At 36.5% G+C, this 15,354-nt stretch overlaps 1 protein-coding gene across 1 annotated transcript in view; it reads left to right on the top strand.

Moving 5' to 3' along the window:
* The window catches only part of Sim1 (SIM bHLH transcription factor 1), a 74,598-nt gene extending 59,962 nt beyond the window's left edge, over positions 1-14,636 (top strand). The window contains exons 11-12 of the mRNA XM_063253926.1: positions 6,931-7,336; positions 9,036-14,636. Of these exons, the coding sequence (XP_063109996.1) occupies positions 6,931-7,336; positions 9,036-9,766 (1,137 nt within the window). The 3' untranslated portion in view covers positions 9,767-14,636. The remainder of the gene's footprint in view (positions 1-6,930; positions 7,337-9,035) is intronic.
* Positions 14,637-15,354: the final 718 nt, after the last annotated feature.

Here is a 15,354-nt window from a genome sequence, read left to right as displayed (position 1 = left end):
CTGTAAACATATGGTAACACACAAATGCGAGGGTGCCAAGAAGTTAGGATCTTCCTTTAGTGTTGGCAAGAATGTAAATTGATGTAGCTGCTATAAAAGCAGCGTAACAGTTCCTCCAACAATTACATAGAGAATTACCATATGACTTATCAATTTCACTTTTGGTTACACACCCAAAAGAATTGAAAGCAGTCTTGAAGCAATCTGTGTATACAATCTGTGTATGTTTATGATTATGTCATAACCAAAAGATGGAAACAACCAATGACTCTACCAACAAATGAATGGCAAACAAAATATAGTTATGGACAAAGAGTAGAATATTTTCTAGCTTTAGAAAGGGAGAAAATTCTGACACATTTATTTTATAACATGGGTGAACTTCAAGGATAACACACTAAGAGAAATATCAGTCACAAGAAGAAAAATAATGTATTCCTACACAAGATACCTAGAATAGTTAGTTAAATTCATTGAAATAGCTAGTAGAATGATGGTTTCTAGGGCTAGAAGGAGAAGAGAACGGGGAGCTGTTGTTCAATGGGTAAGAGGGTTCAGTTATACAAGGAGTGGGGGATGTAATGCCACTTAAATTTTCCTTCAAAAATGGATAAAATGGTAAATTTTGTCCTACAAATAATTTTAAAAGAAATGGAACAATTAAAGGAGACCTGGAAGTAGTAGTGGAAGGAAGCCACTACAGACATTTGTGCAGAGACTTTTGTAGGGATATACATTATATTTCTCTAGGATAAATGCCCAGGACTTCATAAAGTAAATGCACATTTAAGTTTTTAAGAAGCTACAAAACTTTTTTCCAGAGTGGCTATCTCACTTAACATTCCCATCAGTCTTGTAGGAATGGTCTAATTTCCCTGTATGTTTGCCAATACTTGATGTTTGACAAATTTTTGTTTTATTTAAGCCATATTATGTTGTGATATTTTACTGTGGTTTTAATTTGCATCTCCTAAATCACCAATATTGTTGAACATTTTTTCACATTATTATTTGCCATCTTTTTATCCTATCTGGTAAATGCTTCTTCACTTTTACCCAATTTTTTTATTGTCGAATTTGGGGAATTCTTTATGTATTCTAGATAATTAGTTCTTTGTTGACTATGTGGTTTGTGAATGTTTTGTCTGTAGCTTATTTTTAAATCCTCTGAACTGATTGTTTTTGAAGAGCAGAAATGTTTTACTTTTTTCTGTCACAGATGGTGCTTTGTTGTCAGTTGTCAGTATTCTTTCTCTCTAGATCTTGAGGATTTTCTTCTATGTTATTTTCTAAAAAATTTATAATTTTTTGTTTTACATTTAAATTTATGATCCTCTTTTTATCGTTGTAGCACTGAAACATAGTTTAATCACTGTCACAAGAACGAAACAACAGCAACAACAAATACTGAACATGCTCAAAAGTAAATTAGTGAGAAAAATTACCAGCTCTGAAAAACAAGACATTTGAATGCAAATGTGACAAGCAAAACTGATGAAAGGCTGGAAAACATCTAAGAGATCAAAAATTATAGAAGTTAAAAGCATTGGGGGGAGGTTGGGAGAATATAAAAATGCACAATGTTACAGAAGGCAAAGGATTTAGACTTAGTAAAACAATTTGGTATAGGAGAAGGCAAAAGAATTAGACTTCATAAAACAATTTAGAATAGGAGAATAGAGTGACAGAGTAGTGCTACCCAACTTGAGGATTTACTATATTGATACCAAAATGAGAGTTATATGAATGCAAGGCCTCCAAAGAGAGGATCACATCCCCAGTGATCAGTCTCTGTTGTGCTTCACATCCCCACGGGTCTCCTGTGACTCTAATAACCTAACCTGGTAGCTTCCTGTCTCAGGCTCCCAGAGTGATCAGGTTACCAGTATGCACTGTCACACCTGACTGGTGATCAAGATGTTGAGTATTTTTAAATAGTAATGCATTACCATTTGATTTTTGCTTATTAACGCATATTTACTCCAGTGCCATTTGTTGAGAAGTCTAACCTTTGTTGATAGATTTGTCAAAAACAAATTGGGGGCCAGGAATTTAGCTCAGCGGCATAAGTGCCTGCCTGGCAAGCTCAAGGTCATGATCCCTGGTACCAAAAAAATAATCAAAACCAAAACAACACACACACACACACACACACACACACACACGCACTGGAAATATTTGTGTGGATCTGTTTTTGGGTTCTCTATTCTAATCTATTGATCTATCTGTCTCTGTAAATACTAATAATTTCCATTATAGTAGCAATATAGTAAATTGTGAAGCTGGATAGAAAGATTCTTTTACTCTACTTTTCTTTTCCAAATTGTTTTACTAAGTGTGATTGTTTTTTGCCCTTTATATTATGTACATTTTTTTATCGTCTCTTAACCATTTTCTCTCTAAAGCTTTGAGTTTCTGTAATTTTTGTTCTTTAGTTATTTTTCAACCTTTCTTTAATTTTACCTATTAAATTTTCATTTGAATCTATTCTCTTTTTTCATAGTTTGTAATTTATTTTTCACTTATTTACATTCTCTGAGGTGAAAGATAGAAAGAGAGAGAGAGAGAGAGAGAGAGAGAGGGAGAGAGAGAGAGAGAGAGAGATAAAAATAGGAGCCAGCATATCCTAATCCTAGACAAATGCTTTACCACTCCAGCTCTGCAATGGGATTTTTGGGGTACATTTCTTAGTTTTAAAGTTTCTTATTGTTGATTGTGGCTGTGTGTACTTATGTGTGTGTCTTTGTGTATGTATATCTCCAAATGTTTGTTGAGGGTATTTGATCATATTTATTTTCATTGATGGATAATTTGGTGAAAATTTTTATTAGCTGAAATGTTTGTATATCCATTTTCACATTTTATTTCTACAGAAATTTTACATAAAGCTTAAATTTTTCCTATTCTTTAGCATTCCATGGGCTGTGATGCTAGTTTAAGAACACTCTTTCCTTTAGCTTTGTGAATTACAACTTTTTCAGTGGGTGATGATACGATGGAGGGCTGGGTTGAAGCACAGGATAGACCTGTCTTGGACTTTCTTTTTTTCATGTCTACCAGATCTCTTAATTTTTTTCTCTCCTCCTTTGCTTTCATTGTGGTGTCTCTAAAGAACAAACCCATTCACCCTTTGTTCTACTCGACACTTCTGACAGGCTGCCAGTTTGTAGTTTGCTGACTCTTGAGACCTTTTCTATGCCCTGTGCTGTGAATCCTCATTTAATGTACGCTTTCATTCTGAGGATGATTTGATCTGTCTTCCCCTGCCCTAGTCAGAGGTTCTTTAGACCTTCCCCTACCCTGTATCCACAGATTCTACAACTGTAGGTTCATAATAGCTATTTGAAATTAATCATTTTTTTGTTTCGACTAATGCTGATGATGTGGGTCACGTGTAACTAAACTTGTTTTTCTTACTGAAGGTTTTGCAAAGTGAAAGTGTGGAACAATTCACACTCAGAGTCATTTTTCTTACCCAAATGTGAGGTATCCTTCCTTCTTCAAAATGTAATAATACTTTGTTGAACAAAAGGCATCATGAAACTCCTAATAAATGGAATATCTGAGGGAAAATTGGCCTTATGGTAAAATGCGGAAGATGGATATTATACTATAATATTATGTCTTACAATATAATTCCTTATAATAGTGAGAATAAAAAATTCTTCAACTTGAGTAATGCTTTTCAATGGTTATCATTTTTAAATAAGTGAATTATAGGTACAGGCATAGGAATCATGTTTCAATACTAGAAAGTGCTCCAAATAATTATTTCATCATAAAGAATATTGCAGTTGAAAGAAAAGTTATAGTAGGTCTAATCTAACCCAATATATAATTTTACAGATGAGACTAAGGAAGATAAAGTAATTCGCCCAATGATAACCTGAAAGTTATAGCATGAGCGGACCTAGAAATAAATTCTGGCTCTCAGTCCTTAAATGGACTTACTTCTGTTTCAGCTTTTGTTGGTTAATATCATCACAACCTTTTGACCATTAAAAGAAATTAAATCACTTGCTTAAATGTAGTAAATGGCAAAAGTAGGTGTGAGCCTTCTTATGCAGTATTCACTCATTATGCTGTACTCACTGCTTATATTGGCTGGCTATCTTCCTCTTATTCTGCCCTCTCTCTTTTGTCAAATATTTAATGAACACCTGAAATATTTCAGATCAAATAATGGGGTTGTAGTGTCCACAACAGAGTTTACATCTGGTGCAGTTCATTTTAAGGAGTGAATGTGAATAGAGTTTTCATGGTGTGCACTGGTGCAAGTTCATAGGTTTTTTTAAAATCAAAAATTTACTGCTAAGTTCTTCCTCACAAGTCTCAAAGCACTGTGAGGTCCTAGTTACCCACCCAACTTTTGCCTGCTTGAAAATCTCAGGGCGGTGCACTTACTACTTAGTTTCTGGACTATTGACAAGAGGCTTATCCTACAAATTCTTCTTTGGGTGCTCTTGAAATGTGTACCTCGCGTATGCCAGGGTAGCCTTGTGTTGAATTTTCTTTGTGTGTGAAGGACAGAATGTTCTTCGCTTTGCCAATAGCACTTTCCCACATACACTTAGGTAAAGCTTTTTTCTCCTCTTAACAGGGCTCAAAAGTCTTGACTGGAGTACTTCAGAAATAGGCCTAGATTATACTTTTATAAAAACACGCAGAGTCTGGACAACTTCTATCTTGGACTAGCATGAATGGCCCGAGTTTCCCAGGGGCAAGCAGATGAGTGGTGCTCAGGAAAACCCGTGGTGTTGGGTTCACACTCAGTAGGGCCAGGGGCCGCTGTCTGTTGCTCTGGGGAAAGTTAAGGTAGTATCTTCTGAGAGGAGAGTTTGGGGTTCATTGGAAGAAAAGGCTGATGGTGTGTGCAAGGTATGATTCAGGGAGCTACAACTCAGGGTTCTTTGATGTTCCATCCCATAGCTCTGCTGGGGAAAAAAAAGTAGAACTTTCCACTTGTTTTCCTGATGGAATATGCTAATAATTCATGTATGTATATTTAGAAAATAATTAAAATAGTGATTAGAATGGCAGTGGGAAAATCTTGAACCTGGAACTTACTATCTTGTCATGAGCTTGCTGTATTTATTAGCATTCTTTGGAGTTGTCAAAGAATAAGCTTTTTAAAGAAAATGTTTCTTAGTACAAGTTTGTACTATGTAATGATGATGTTTCTTGTGAGGAGTTGGTATATAACCAAGAACAACTCTGTGGACCTCAACTTTCTGTCCCTAAGAGCTGCAGCGACTTGCCTGATTGCACTGAGGTGAGAAGAACCAGTGTTTTTCCTGCCATTCAGGGTGGGCCTATGCTTGCCCTGTGAAGGTCTTGGCATGTGTGAAATTTGCTCAACCAGCATGTGTCTGGGCAAAACAGTAGAGCTTGGGTCCTCTCTCTTCTCCCACCCTATAATATCACAACATTCCCTCCTCAGGGCTAGGGAAGAAAAGGTTCAGTGGGGTTGGGGAATATAGCTCAGCAGCATAAGTGCCTGCCTGACAAGTGCAAAGTCCTGAGTTCCATTTTCAGTATAAATAAATAAATAAATAAAATGTACAATGCATTTATACTTTGGTTCTAGTAACTATAAAAAAAAGTTCCTGCTTCTCAACTGTGTATCTCTTAAACCTTGAATACTTTTCTCTTGCTCTTTTTCTTTGGCAGTACTTTAGTCTCAGACTTGTAACTATTATTTGGAGTGCCATTTTAAAGAACAGATAGACTATGAGATGGCTGTGGCAGCCTACTAAAATTGTTGGTGATGTAGATTCTGTACCCATAAGAGTTATTTAATAGCATATTAGAGTGGTTATAATAAGTAATATGCATATATGGAATAATTAAGATATTAGATGTATGGTAAATTCTCAATAAATGGCATAGTTTATTACCATAGCAGGTAATCTCTATGTAGTACTTAGAACTATGTTTGGCCTTAGTTAGTGGTTGATGGGCCCTTGGAACTAAGTGTAGTCCCTGAGGAAGCCTGCAGAGCATTTTATACATTTTCTTTCATCACCTGACCAAAGAGTTTGGGAGCAGGTAAGCAGTGTGATTTCATTAGAGACAGTGTTTCCCGTGGCTTGTCTTCCATCCCCTGCTATGATCCTATGAGTAATTAGAGTTTTAGCTTAGCAAATGATATTCCAGTGTATAAATCCAGCTTATATGAACAAGATTTTGAAAGTTATTTTGCAACTGAACTAGGTACAAATTATTCACCATGTATCCAGCATGCCATTCAGAGTTAACAATCTAATATAAACTTAAAATTTAGCGCATTGATGGATTTTTTTCTAATTAAGAAGAAATGTGGAGGACCAACACAAGTAAAATTGGAGCTTCCTTGCAATCCTTATTTGGGGAGTACCATTCAGGTAGTGCAGAATTTGGGTTTGCATTTTCATTTTCAAAATGAAAAAATTTTTCAAATTTTTATTAGTACACATTTTCAGTGCCTAAGGGTTACATTCATTTTGGGTACATGTAGGTACATGTACTGGTTCATGTAGGCAACTCATTTTAATTCTTTTTAATTACCTTTCCCTTCCCATGCCTGCTAACCTTGTGGCCTTGGGCAAATTACTTTGCTTTTTTGACCCTTAGCTTTCCTGTCCATAAGTCGGGGTCACTAATACCACCATTCAAGGCTCTGGAAGAACCACTGGTCGTAATTGACGCGCACCACTTTATTCTGTGCTCAGGACTTCAGTTAGTATTTTATGTTACTTCTTCACCTGACGGCCCAGAGCATTTGCCATGAAAGCGTCATCTGATTAAGTGCTTCCAAGGAGAGGTGTCCAGCCCTGGTAGAGTGAGATCTGGTTCGGGGCCAACATGGCTTTAAAGGGTGCTGCAGCGTCAAGGCTGTTCTTTGTTTAACTGACTTGTTTTTGAGATGCCTGTTTCCTCCTTGCGTTTCAGTATCCAGGGTTCCACACGGAAAGATCGGAGTCAGATCACGACAGCCAGTGGGGCGGGAGCCCCCTGCCCGACGCGGCCTCCCCGCAGCTCCTGGACCCGGCTGAGCGCGCGGGCGCGCAGCACGACGCGTCCTGCGCCTACAGGCAGCTCTCGGAGCGCGGCCCGCTGTGCTACGGCTTCGCGCTCGACCCCTCGCGGCTGGCGGAGGACCGGCACTTCCATGGCCAGGCCTGCGAGGGCGGCCGCTGCGAGGCGGGCAGGTACTTCCTGGGCGCGCCGCAGGCCGGGAGGGAGCCCTGGTGGGGCTCTCGCGCAGCCCTGCCACTGACCAAGGCCTCCCCGGAGAGCAGGGACGCCTACGAGAGCGGCCTGCCGCACATCGCCGCCGCGGTGCACAGGATCCACGGTAAGGCCCCAGCCGGCCCAGCCCGCGCAGGTTTGCGCCGTGCTCGCTTCCCGAGGGACTGGCCCGGCTGCTGTTTTTGACTTAAAAATCACCCTCCTCCCAAAAGCCAATACAGTTTGCTGGTTCAAAAAGCAAAGGTCTTTGTTTTGTGGTCTGTGTGTCACTCATATGGTAGATTCTCGCGTCTGAGTGCCCACTCCCCCGCTGACTGGACAGCCACAGTGTCCCTGGAGGTAAGAAGGGAGTGATGTGTAGATTTTCATCTTGGTATTATCATATACCTTTATGGAACTTTAATTACTGTAAATTCTTCTTTGCTTATTTCAGAGTAAACCAGGTAAGGAGAGCCCACTCTGTCCACGCCAAGCTTCCACGCAGGCAGCTCTTTGAAAACATCCCTATTAGATGTTAGTGATAGGATTGATCTGATTACTGTTCTTGCCTTTAGAATGTGAAATGTGCTTTAGACAGTGTTGTCACCACCCCTAAAGTCACCTGTCAGATACCACCTAGACATCTATGGCCTTCTATGAGTAATTCAAATTGTTTCCATTCTTGCTTTTAACTTTTCTGCTTTTTCTTTGAGTAAACAACTTATTCTGAACCAAAGAACATTTCGGTAGCCTGGTACTGGAAAGCCAGGGCAAAGGGCAATTGCTTGCCAAAGAGGAGTGAAGTGAAAATCCTTGCTTAACTTGCCTATGTCTGGCAGAAAATAGAAATAAAATAAGAAGAAAAGAGAAAAGGAACACAATGAGTAGTGTGATCCAAGGCTTCTCTGCTGCATTAAGCAGTTAAAGGTTTCATATGTCCCTATTTTTTTCTTTCTTTTTATATCGACTTCAGACTGGTTTGAGAATAATTTGGCTTATGAAATATATTTTGGATGCATTATTTTTCTGTATTAGTTCTCTTTCCTTGGTTCAGAACATATTATTTAAATTATTAATATTTATTTTTTACCTTATTTCAGAAGCAATATAAGATACCTGAGTTTTTAGATGATTACCTCTAAAGCTGAGACACCATTACATTTGATAAAGTTTTAGTTATATTTTTAATTAGGGCAAGGTATATCCACATCTCTCATCCATGCATACACACACACACACACACACACACACACACACATATACATGTGCGTACACATACATATGAATGTATTTTTAACCTTCATTTGTCTAAAAACACAAACATTATATCTTTATTCTAACCTACTTAAGACATGTTGAGCAATATTAACATTTTCAGTGATTTATTTGGACTAGAGAGAGGAATTCAACCAGTGTAGTTGTTTTCCAGTAACTTAATTGTAAATATTTTCTAAGCATCAGTGTAACATTACACTGCTCTAGAAAGTAGCACAAATCATGTTCTGTATATTTTCTTTCTATGATTTGCAGTTGGGAAGGTCTAATAAGATGTGTATTGCACAATTTACTATTTCACTAATTGTCATACAGAACCCATATGCAAGGTTTGTCCTCTAAGATATTTGTTGTACATTTCACCTGCCCATTACTGATTTAAATGTAAATTCCAGTATAATAAATTGACACTATCATATAGGCCCATGTCTGTTTCAAATATTGGTGCATATATTAAAAATGAAAAAATAGATCTCTTTTAATAGGAAAAATACACGTTTATTTTGGTAAATTTCGAGACAACTTACTCTTTTGCTTTTTCTGATTTCTAGGGCGAGGTCATTGGGATGAAGATAGTGTGGTCAGCTCTCCAGACCCTGGATCAGCCAGTGAATCAGGTGACCGATACCGCACTGACCAGTATCAGAGTAGCCCACATGAACCTAGCAAAATTGAAACTCTGATAAGAGCTACCCAGCAAATGATTAAAGAAGAAGAGAACAGATTGCAGCTAAGGAAAGCTCCCCCAGACCAACTGGCTTCCATTAATGGGGCAGGGAAAAAACACTCCCTCTGTTTTGCAAACTACCCACAGCCCCCACCAACAGGCGAAGTCTGCCACAGCTCTGCTCTGGCCAACACTTCACCATGTGACCACATCCAGCAGAGAGAGGGAAAGATGCTGAGCCCCCATGAAAATGACTATGACAATAGTCCCACTGCACTGTCTCGGATAAGTAGTCCCAATTCTGATCGCATTTCAAAATCCAGCTTGATCCTAGCTAAAGACTATCTACATTCGGATATGTCTCCTCATCAGACAGTGGGAGACCATGCTGCTGTTTCTCCAAACTGCTTTGGTTCTCACCGGCAATATTTTGATAAGCATGCTTACACATTAACCGGATATGCCCTGGAGCACTTGTATGACAGTGAAACTATTAGAAACTATTCCCTGGGCTGCAATGGTTCACACTTTGATGTAACTTCCCATCTGAGGATGCAGCCAGACCCCGCACAAGGGCACAAGGGAACATCTGTTATAATAACCAATGGAAGCTGATGGTTTTTTTCTTTAAAAACTTTGTTCTTCAAGGATCTCTGAAACATATTTATAGTTTAATGTCCCATTACCAGCATTTAGTATGCCACAGATTGTTAGAAAAACAATTACTGGTATTCGACATGTGTTCCTGTGAAATCAAAGAAAAAATGATACTAACTTCCAGGGTTATATACAGGAAGCTAATGTGAACACACAAATTGCCCCTCTAATTGTGTGGGAACCAGAATAGATGTATTTTGAATGGAAAAAGGTTCATTCAAATCAAGTAAACATATACCCCCAGTGAAAGGGCTGAAGAATGACCTTGTATTGTGATGATCCAGTGAAATCCATGCATGCAGACAGCTGTTCACAAACTTCTATGTATACTTTACATGCAAACTAGAAAACACATACCATAAATATAAACACCAAGGGGTACCTTTCCTTAACTTTACCACATCAAGGTTCTTAAATAAATTCCTGTTCACAACATAACTAAGGAAGAGAGGGACACATCCTTATAAGCTGACTTTGTGATTTCAAACAAGTCAGCCCATTTGGTTCAGGCATAAATTAGAGTACTTGTTCTGGCTATGGTGCAAGAATGAGTGCTCACCTGATGCCCACTATAAACAATCAGGAAGTGGAGGTTTTTTTTTTTTTTTTTAATCTTACTTTTGAGTTAGACAAGGACAAGGGTTGCACGACATAGCAGTAAGGGTTTTTCTAAGAGACAGCATTGAGATGTTGGGAGACACATCAGAAATGTGGTGTGCTCAACTGGAGGTTAGTTTAGTGAAGATGGAAAGACCAGAAGCAGAGTGGAATGAAATTACATCTTAAAAAATTTAAGGCTCAGAATAGGTAAACAATATATTTTGGGCTTGCTAATAAAACCAATGAAATAAAACATTCAAACCAATTCCCCAAGAAAAAAGATTGATAAGTGCAAAAATGACTAAAGAAAGCGAGTGAAGTGCTACATGACAGCAATGTAAGTGTTTGAAAATATTTCAGAGCATAGATGAGCTAGTGCATCAGCATGTGGAAAGCCTTGGGAGAGAATCTAAGATAAAAGCTTAGGCAAATAGACAAATGTTTAAAAGGGTGAGGGGAGTGGAGCAGGCAAATGCTTATTTTCCTTCTTGTTTGTAAACAATGAAAGAACAAATTTGCTATTATAGCTATGTAGTACTTAGCAGGTGTCTGGGTTAATTACACAGGTGTAGTTACCACGAACTTTTTCTTAGATCCAGCCAAAATTTAGGTGACAGAAAATGTTTAAAGGGGAAGAAAAATACTAACATTCATTTAATGTATGGGTTCTCCAGTAATTAAAGCAAAATGACATGGGTGATGAAAGAAATTTCATTGATAATATTTCATAAGGGTCCCATTTCTTTAAATCTTTCCTTATTTCAGGAAGGGAATGTACTGAAAGAATTTGACTTATAACAGATCATGACATTGGATCCTCAGGAATTTCATCATTTAATAAGGCCATTTGACAGTGTTTTGAGAGATGACCTCAAGGTTGTTTGTACATGAGAAAAGAGGCTATATAAAATTAAATAACTTTCTTGGAACATTTGCCAGGATAAATACAAAAAGGTGCAAGTAGGTGAGAAAGGTAGTAGTTATTGTATATACTTTCAAAAATTTTCAAAGTACAATAAAAACTAAATTTTAAACTATATAAGAAAATTATTTGAGAAAATTATTTATGAGAAACTCCTGAAAAATTTAAAAAGGATTTTTATTAATTTGCATCAAGTAATATTTTAAGAATGCTAAAGATATTACAAAGTTGTACAAATGGATAAATGTTTCAAAGGCACAAATACGTGACAAATATGACAAATATACAGATGGGTTGTATTGATATATTGAACCAAATGTGTCAGTAATAAATACTATAAGAGAAATAGAAGCTTGAAAATCAAGGAAAATGAACCAATAATAAAAAAGACAGTTACTAAGGGGTTTCCACTGACATTTTTTGTATAACAAATCGTTATTTAGAGAAAAGAATGAATTATGAACTCCCAAAGGTAGCAGTTACTTAGAGAAAGAATGTTTCTTAAAATGGTATGCTTAGTATTTTTAACAGAAGACAGAATTAACTAATTTACTTTCCTTTTGGTCCTGGGAATTGAACCCAAGGTCTTCACACTGATCTACAACCCCAGCCCTGTTTATTTTTTGAAGCAAGTTCTTACTCAGTTGTGTAAGCTCATCTTGAACTTCTCATCTTTTTGGCTTAACTTCCCAAAGAGCTGGGATTATAGGCATGTACCACTACACCTGGACTAAATTAGATCTCACTTAAAAATTTTGATAGATTAACCTAGTTTAAAATACATAACCATTTATTTAATGTAATGAGTATCAATAATTTTATTAGATTGTGCACTGCATTATAGACTTAGTGTTATATACCTTATTTTTTTACAGTATGTCATGATTATTACAGAATGTTCCAGAATAAATTGATATTTTCTGACAAGGCAATTTTCTGCTATTCAAGATGTATAAAATACACTTACCATTTTTTTTTGTTCAGGAGCATATTTCCTAATAAGGATGATGTCATCTGTGTCTTAAAAACATAGGGCGTAAAATAAACATGTTCCCAGTAACTTAATCAGTTGGAAATTAAACTTAAATTGGCTTTGGGGAGGGAGTGAAATAGGGTCTCACTTTGTAGTTGAGGCTGGCCTAGAACTTCCTATCCTCGACCTTGTGGTGATCCTCTTGAGTGGGTGTGCCACCATGTCTGGCTATATTGGCTTTATTTTTATCCTTGATTTCCATAATTGTGCTGAGATGCTAAAAACCATGGCAACTGAATGAAATAGGTATGCCTTTTAATATCGCTTTTGTAATTCATAAAAATGTGCTATATCCAATTATACTGCTGCAGTATGTACCAATTTATTAGATGCCACCAAGCTCATGCTTTTAAGTAATAGTAAAAATATATCTGTTGCCCATTTTGCCTATATTACCTGATTTATTTATTTATCTATTTTTTGGTACTTGGGATCAAACTCATGACCTTCTGTTTGCCAGGCAGATGCTTTGCCACTGAGCTATATCCCCAGCCCTTACCTAATTTAAAAATTTGGATGACCAAAGAAAACAAATTAATATTCTCAATATTCATTGGGAAAATTCTGTTTAAACCATTATTGAGAGTGTATCAATCTGATGAATTAGTTTTGGATGCATGATATTAAGATAATAGTCACTGCAGACCAGATAGTTAGGTGTGCTTCAGCCCCAAAAGTCTTTGCCATGTTATGCTGAATCTAACGTGCTAGCTTTTCTAAACTGTAATTGCCTGGTACAAGATAATATGATAGTTCTGATGGGACATTAAAAATGAGACAGGATGTAATAAATGACTTGCCTTCAGTGTTTAGACAGAAAACTGCTTATTATTTACTGATTATATTTTGACAGGTTAGGATATTTCCACTGGGTACTGTTGTTAATTCTCTCTGCATCCTGCTATCACATATTGCCTCTGGGCAGAGAATCCCGCTTGTTTTAATGGGATCTTGTAGAGAAGGATAATATGTTCCATTTTTGCTTCTTTTTAAAAATGAAAGATGAGGATCAATTCTAACACACAACCATTGGAAAATATGTGTGGATATTTTAAAATAAAAGGAAAGAACCCCCCCCCCCGACCAAAGCCAAATAATTTTGATAGAAGATAATACAGCTCAAGAGACATTCTGAATACAGATTAGAATTTTACAGCTCTCTTTGAAGAGCAGGGCATTATTAAGAAATTCAATGCAATCTGTTAGTACTAGTAGTACTTGGGAGTGAGAGAGTAAATGCTGATATTTAGAAAACTCAGTATCCATTTGAGAGTTAGTCACCTTGTCTGGTGCAATAGTTTACACTTCAATATCGTCCTAATTTTAAAAGTTTGGTTGTCTAGAACTAGCTTCCTAGTTCACTTAAATCATAGATATAGACATACATCCTCTGTCCAGAATGATTTAATAAAGAATGTAAATCCTTCATTCTTTCAAATGATTCAAATACATGTAAATGTCATTTTTGTGAAAAGAGACATAAATATAAATGAAAGAAAAATCTATTGGTTGGTTCTTACTGTGAAACAAACTTGATAAAACATCATTCTAAATTTTAAATGAATTAGAGAACATCTGTGGACACATGCAAAAGATATACATAGAAAATGTTCTTGGGGAAAATTTTTGCGTGGTGCTCAGTTCTTGTGCACAAAGATTGTACGGGTAGAGCTTAAAGATAAAATTGTACCCATTTCCAAATAGATGTCTGTTCAGAGTTCCTTCTCTAACATTGTATGCAGGAAGGATATGTATCCCCTCCCCCATATGGTTTTTGTATCATCTTAGGGATTTAAAAAATGTGCCATATCCAATTTTATATGTAAATCATTCACACAAGAAACCCTACTTGATAATTTTAAACCAAACATTTGTAGTTTTATTTATTGCAATTTTGCTGCATGGGACTTTGCTTTTATAACGCTAGATGGGAGGAGTTTGTCTTAATTTGCTATCTGGGACACATTTAATCACAGTTAAATTTGTACCTAACTATCCATATGTAATTTCAGAACAAATGAAATTGGCCTGGAAAAATTTTTAGAAGTACTGTAACTTTTTTCATTTTTTCCATAGGAAATATTTCAAAAATTAAACACAATGAGCAGGCACTTCAAGACAGAGAAAATATTTTATGTTTGCTTTTTGACTGAAATGCTATAAAAAGGATTATATTTGTGAGAGAAGATACTGATTGTCAATATTCCAAATACCATCTTGCAATGTATAGTTTTTAGTGATATTTTAGAATAAAGCTGTAATTGGAACTTTTACTTTGGAATGTAAAGTAGAAAATATTAGCTATGTCAATGATATCTTGCAAAGTGTTCCCATTTATAATTATTTATATTGTAAATAGCTTTCTGAAGTAAATTTGAAGTTAATGTGCATAAAATGTATTTATTATGTGAGGAATTTTTGTTTTAAAATATAGTTACCATTATGCAGTTCGACTCTGAATTATTCATTTAAAGAAAAGTCTCTATAGGACAAAACAGATCGTCAGCCAGAAGACTAGTTCTGAAAATAAACAAGGGCCATTTTGGTTTTAGATTGTGTTGGAATGGGCACTCTCTCACATACATACACAGGCATGCACAAGAGACCTAAAATTGAAAGGTGACCTGGCTGCACTGTAACTATTAAGCAATGGTTCTGATATTTTTTAGGCTGTAGGGAAGTTTATTAGTGTCTCATCTGGATGTCTTAAGCCTACTTCTTTCTCCACTTTACTAGGTGAAAGATTTGAAGGTACTGATTACATTTTTAATGTCCGAGGGAAAAGAAAATCTATGTGTAAGTTAGTTTGCTGTTATTCTAAAGCACATAAAATATCCTGAATAATTTTTGTTCTGGAACCTAAGCTATTTTTAAAATTTAAAATTTGGAGCTAAAGTCAAAGAAAAAAGTATATATTAGGGGTTTCTTTCTAAAGCATTTTCATATTGTGCTTTATGTTTTTCTTTTTTCTCCAGTTCATCAAACCTACAC

This window comes from Cavia porcellus, unplaced genomic scaffold, assembly GCF_034190915.1.
Source record: "Cavia porcellus strain 051 isolate PalLab524CR breed Dunkin Hartley unplaced genomic scaffold, mCavPor4.1 scaffold_7, whole genome shotgun sequence".
Taxonomy (NCBI): Eukaryota; Metazoa; Chordata; class Mammalia; order Rodentia; family Caviidae; genus Cavia; species Cavia porcellus.
This window is presented reverse-complemented; position numbering and strand designations above follow the sequence as displayed.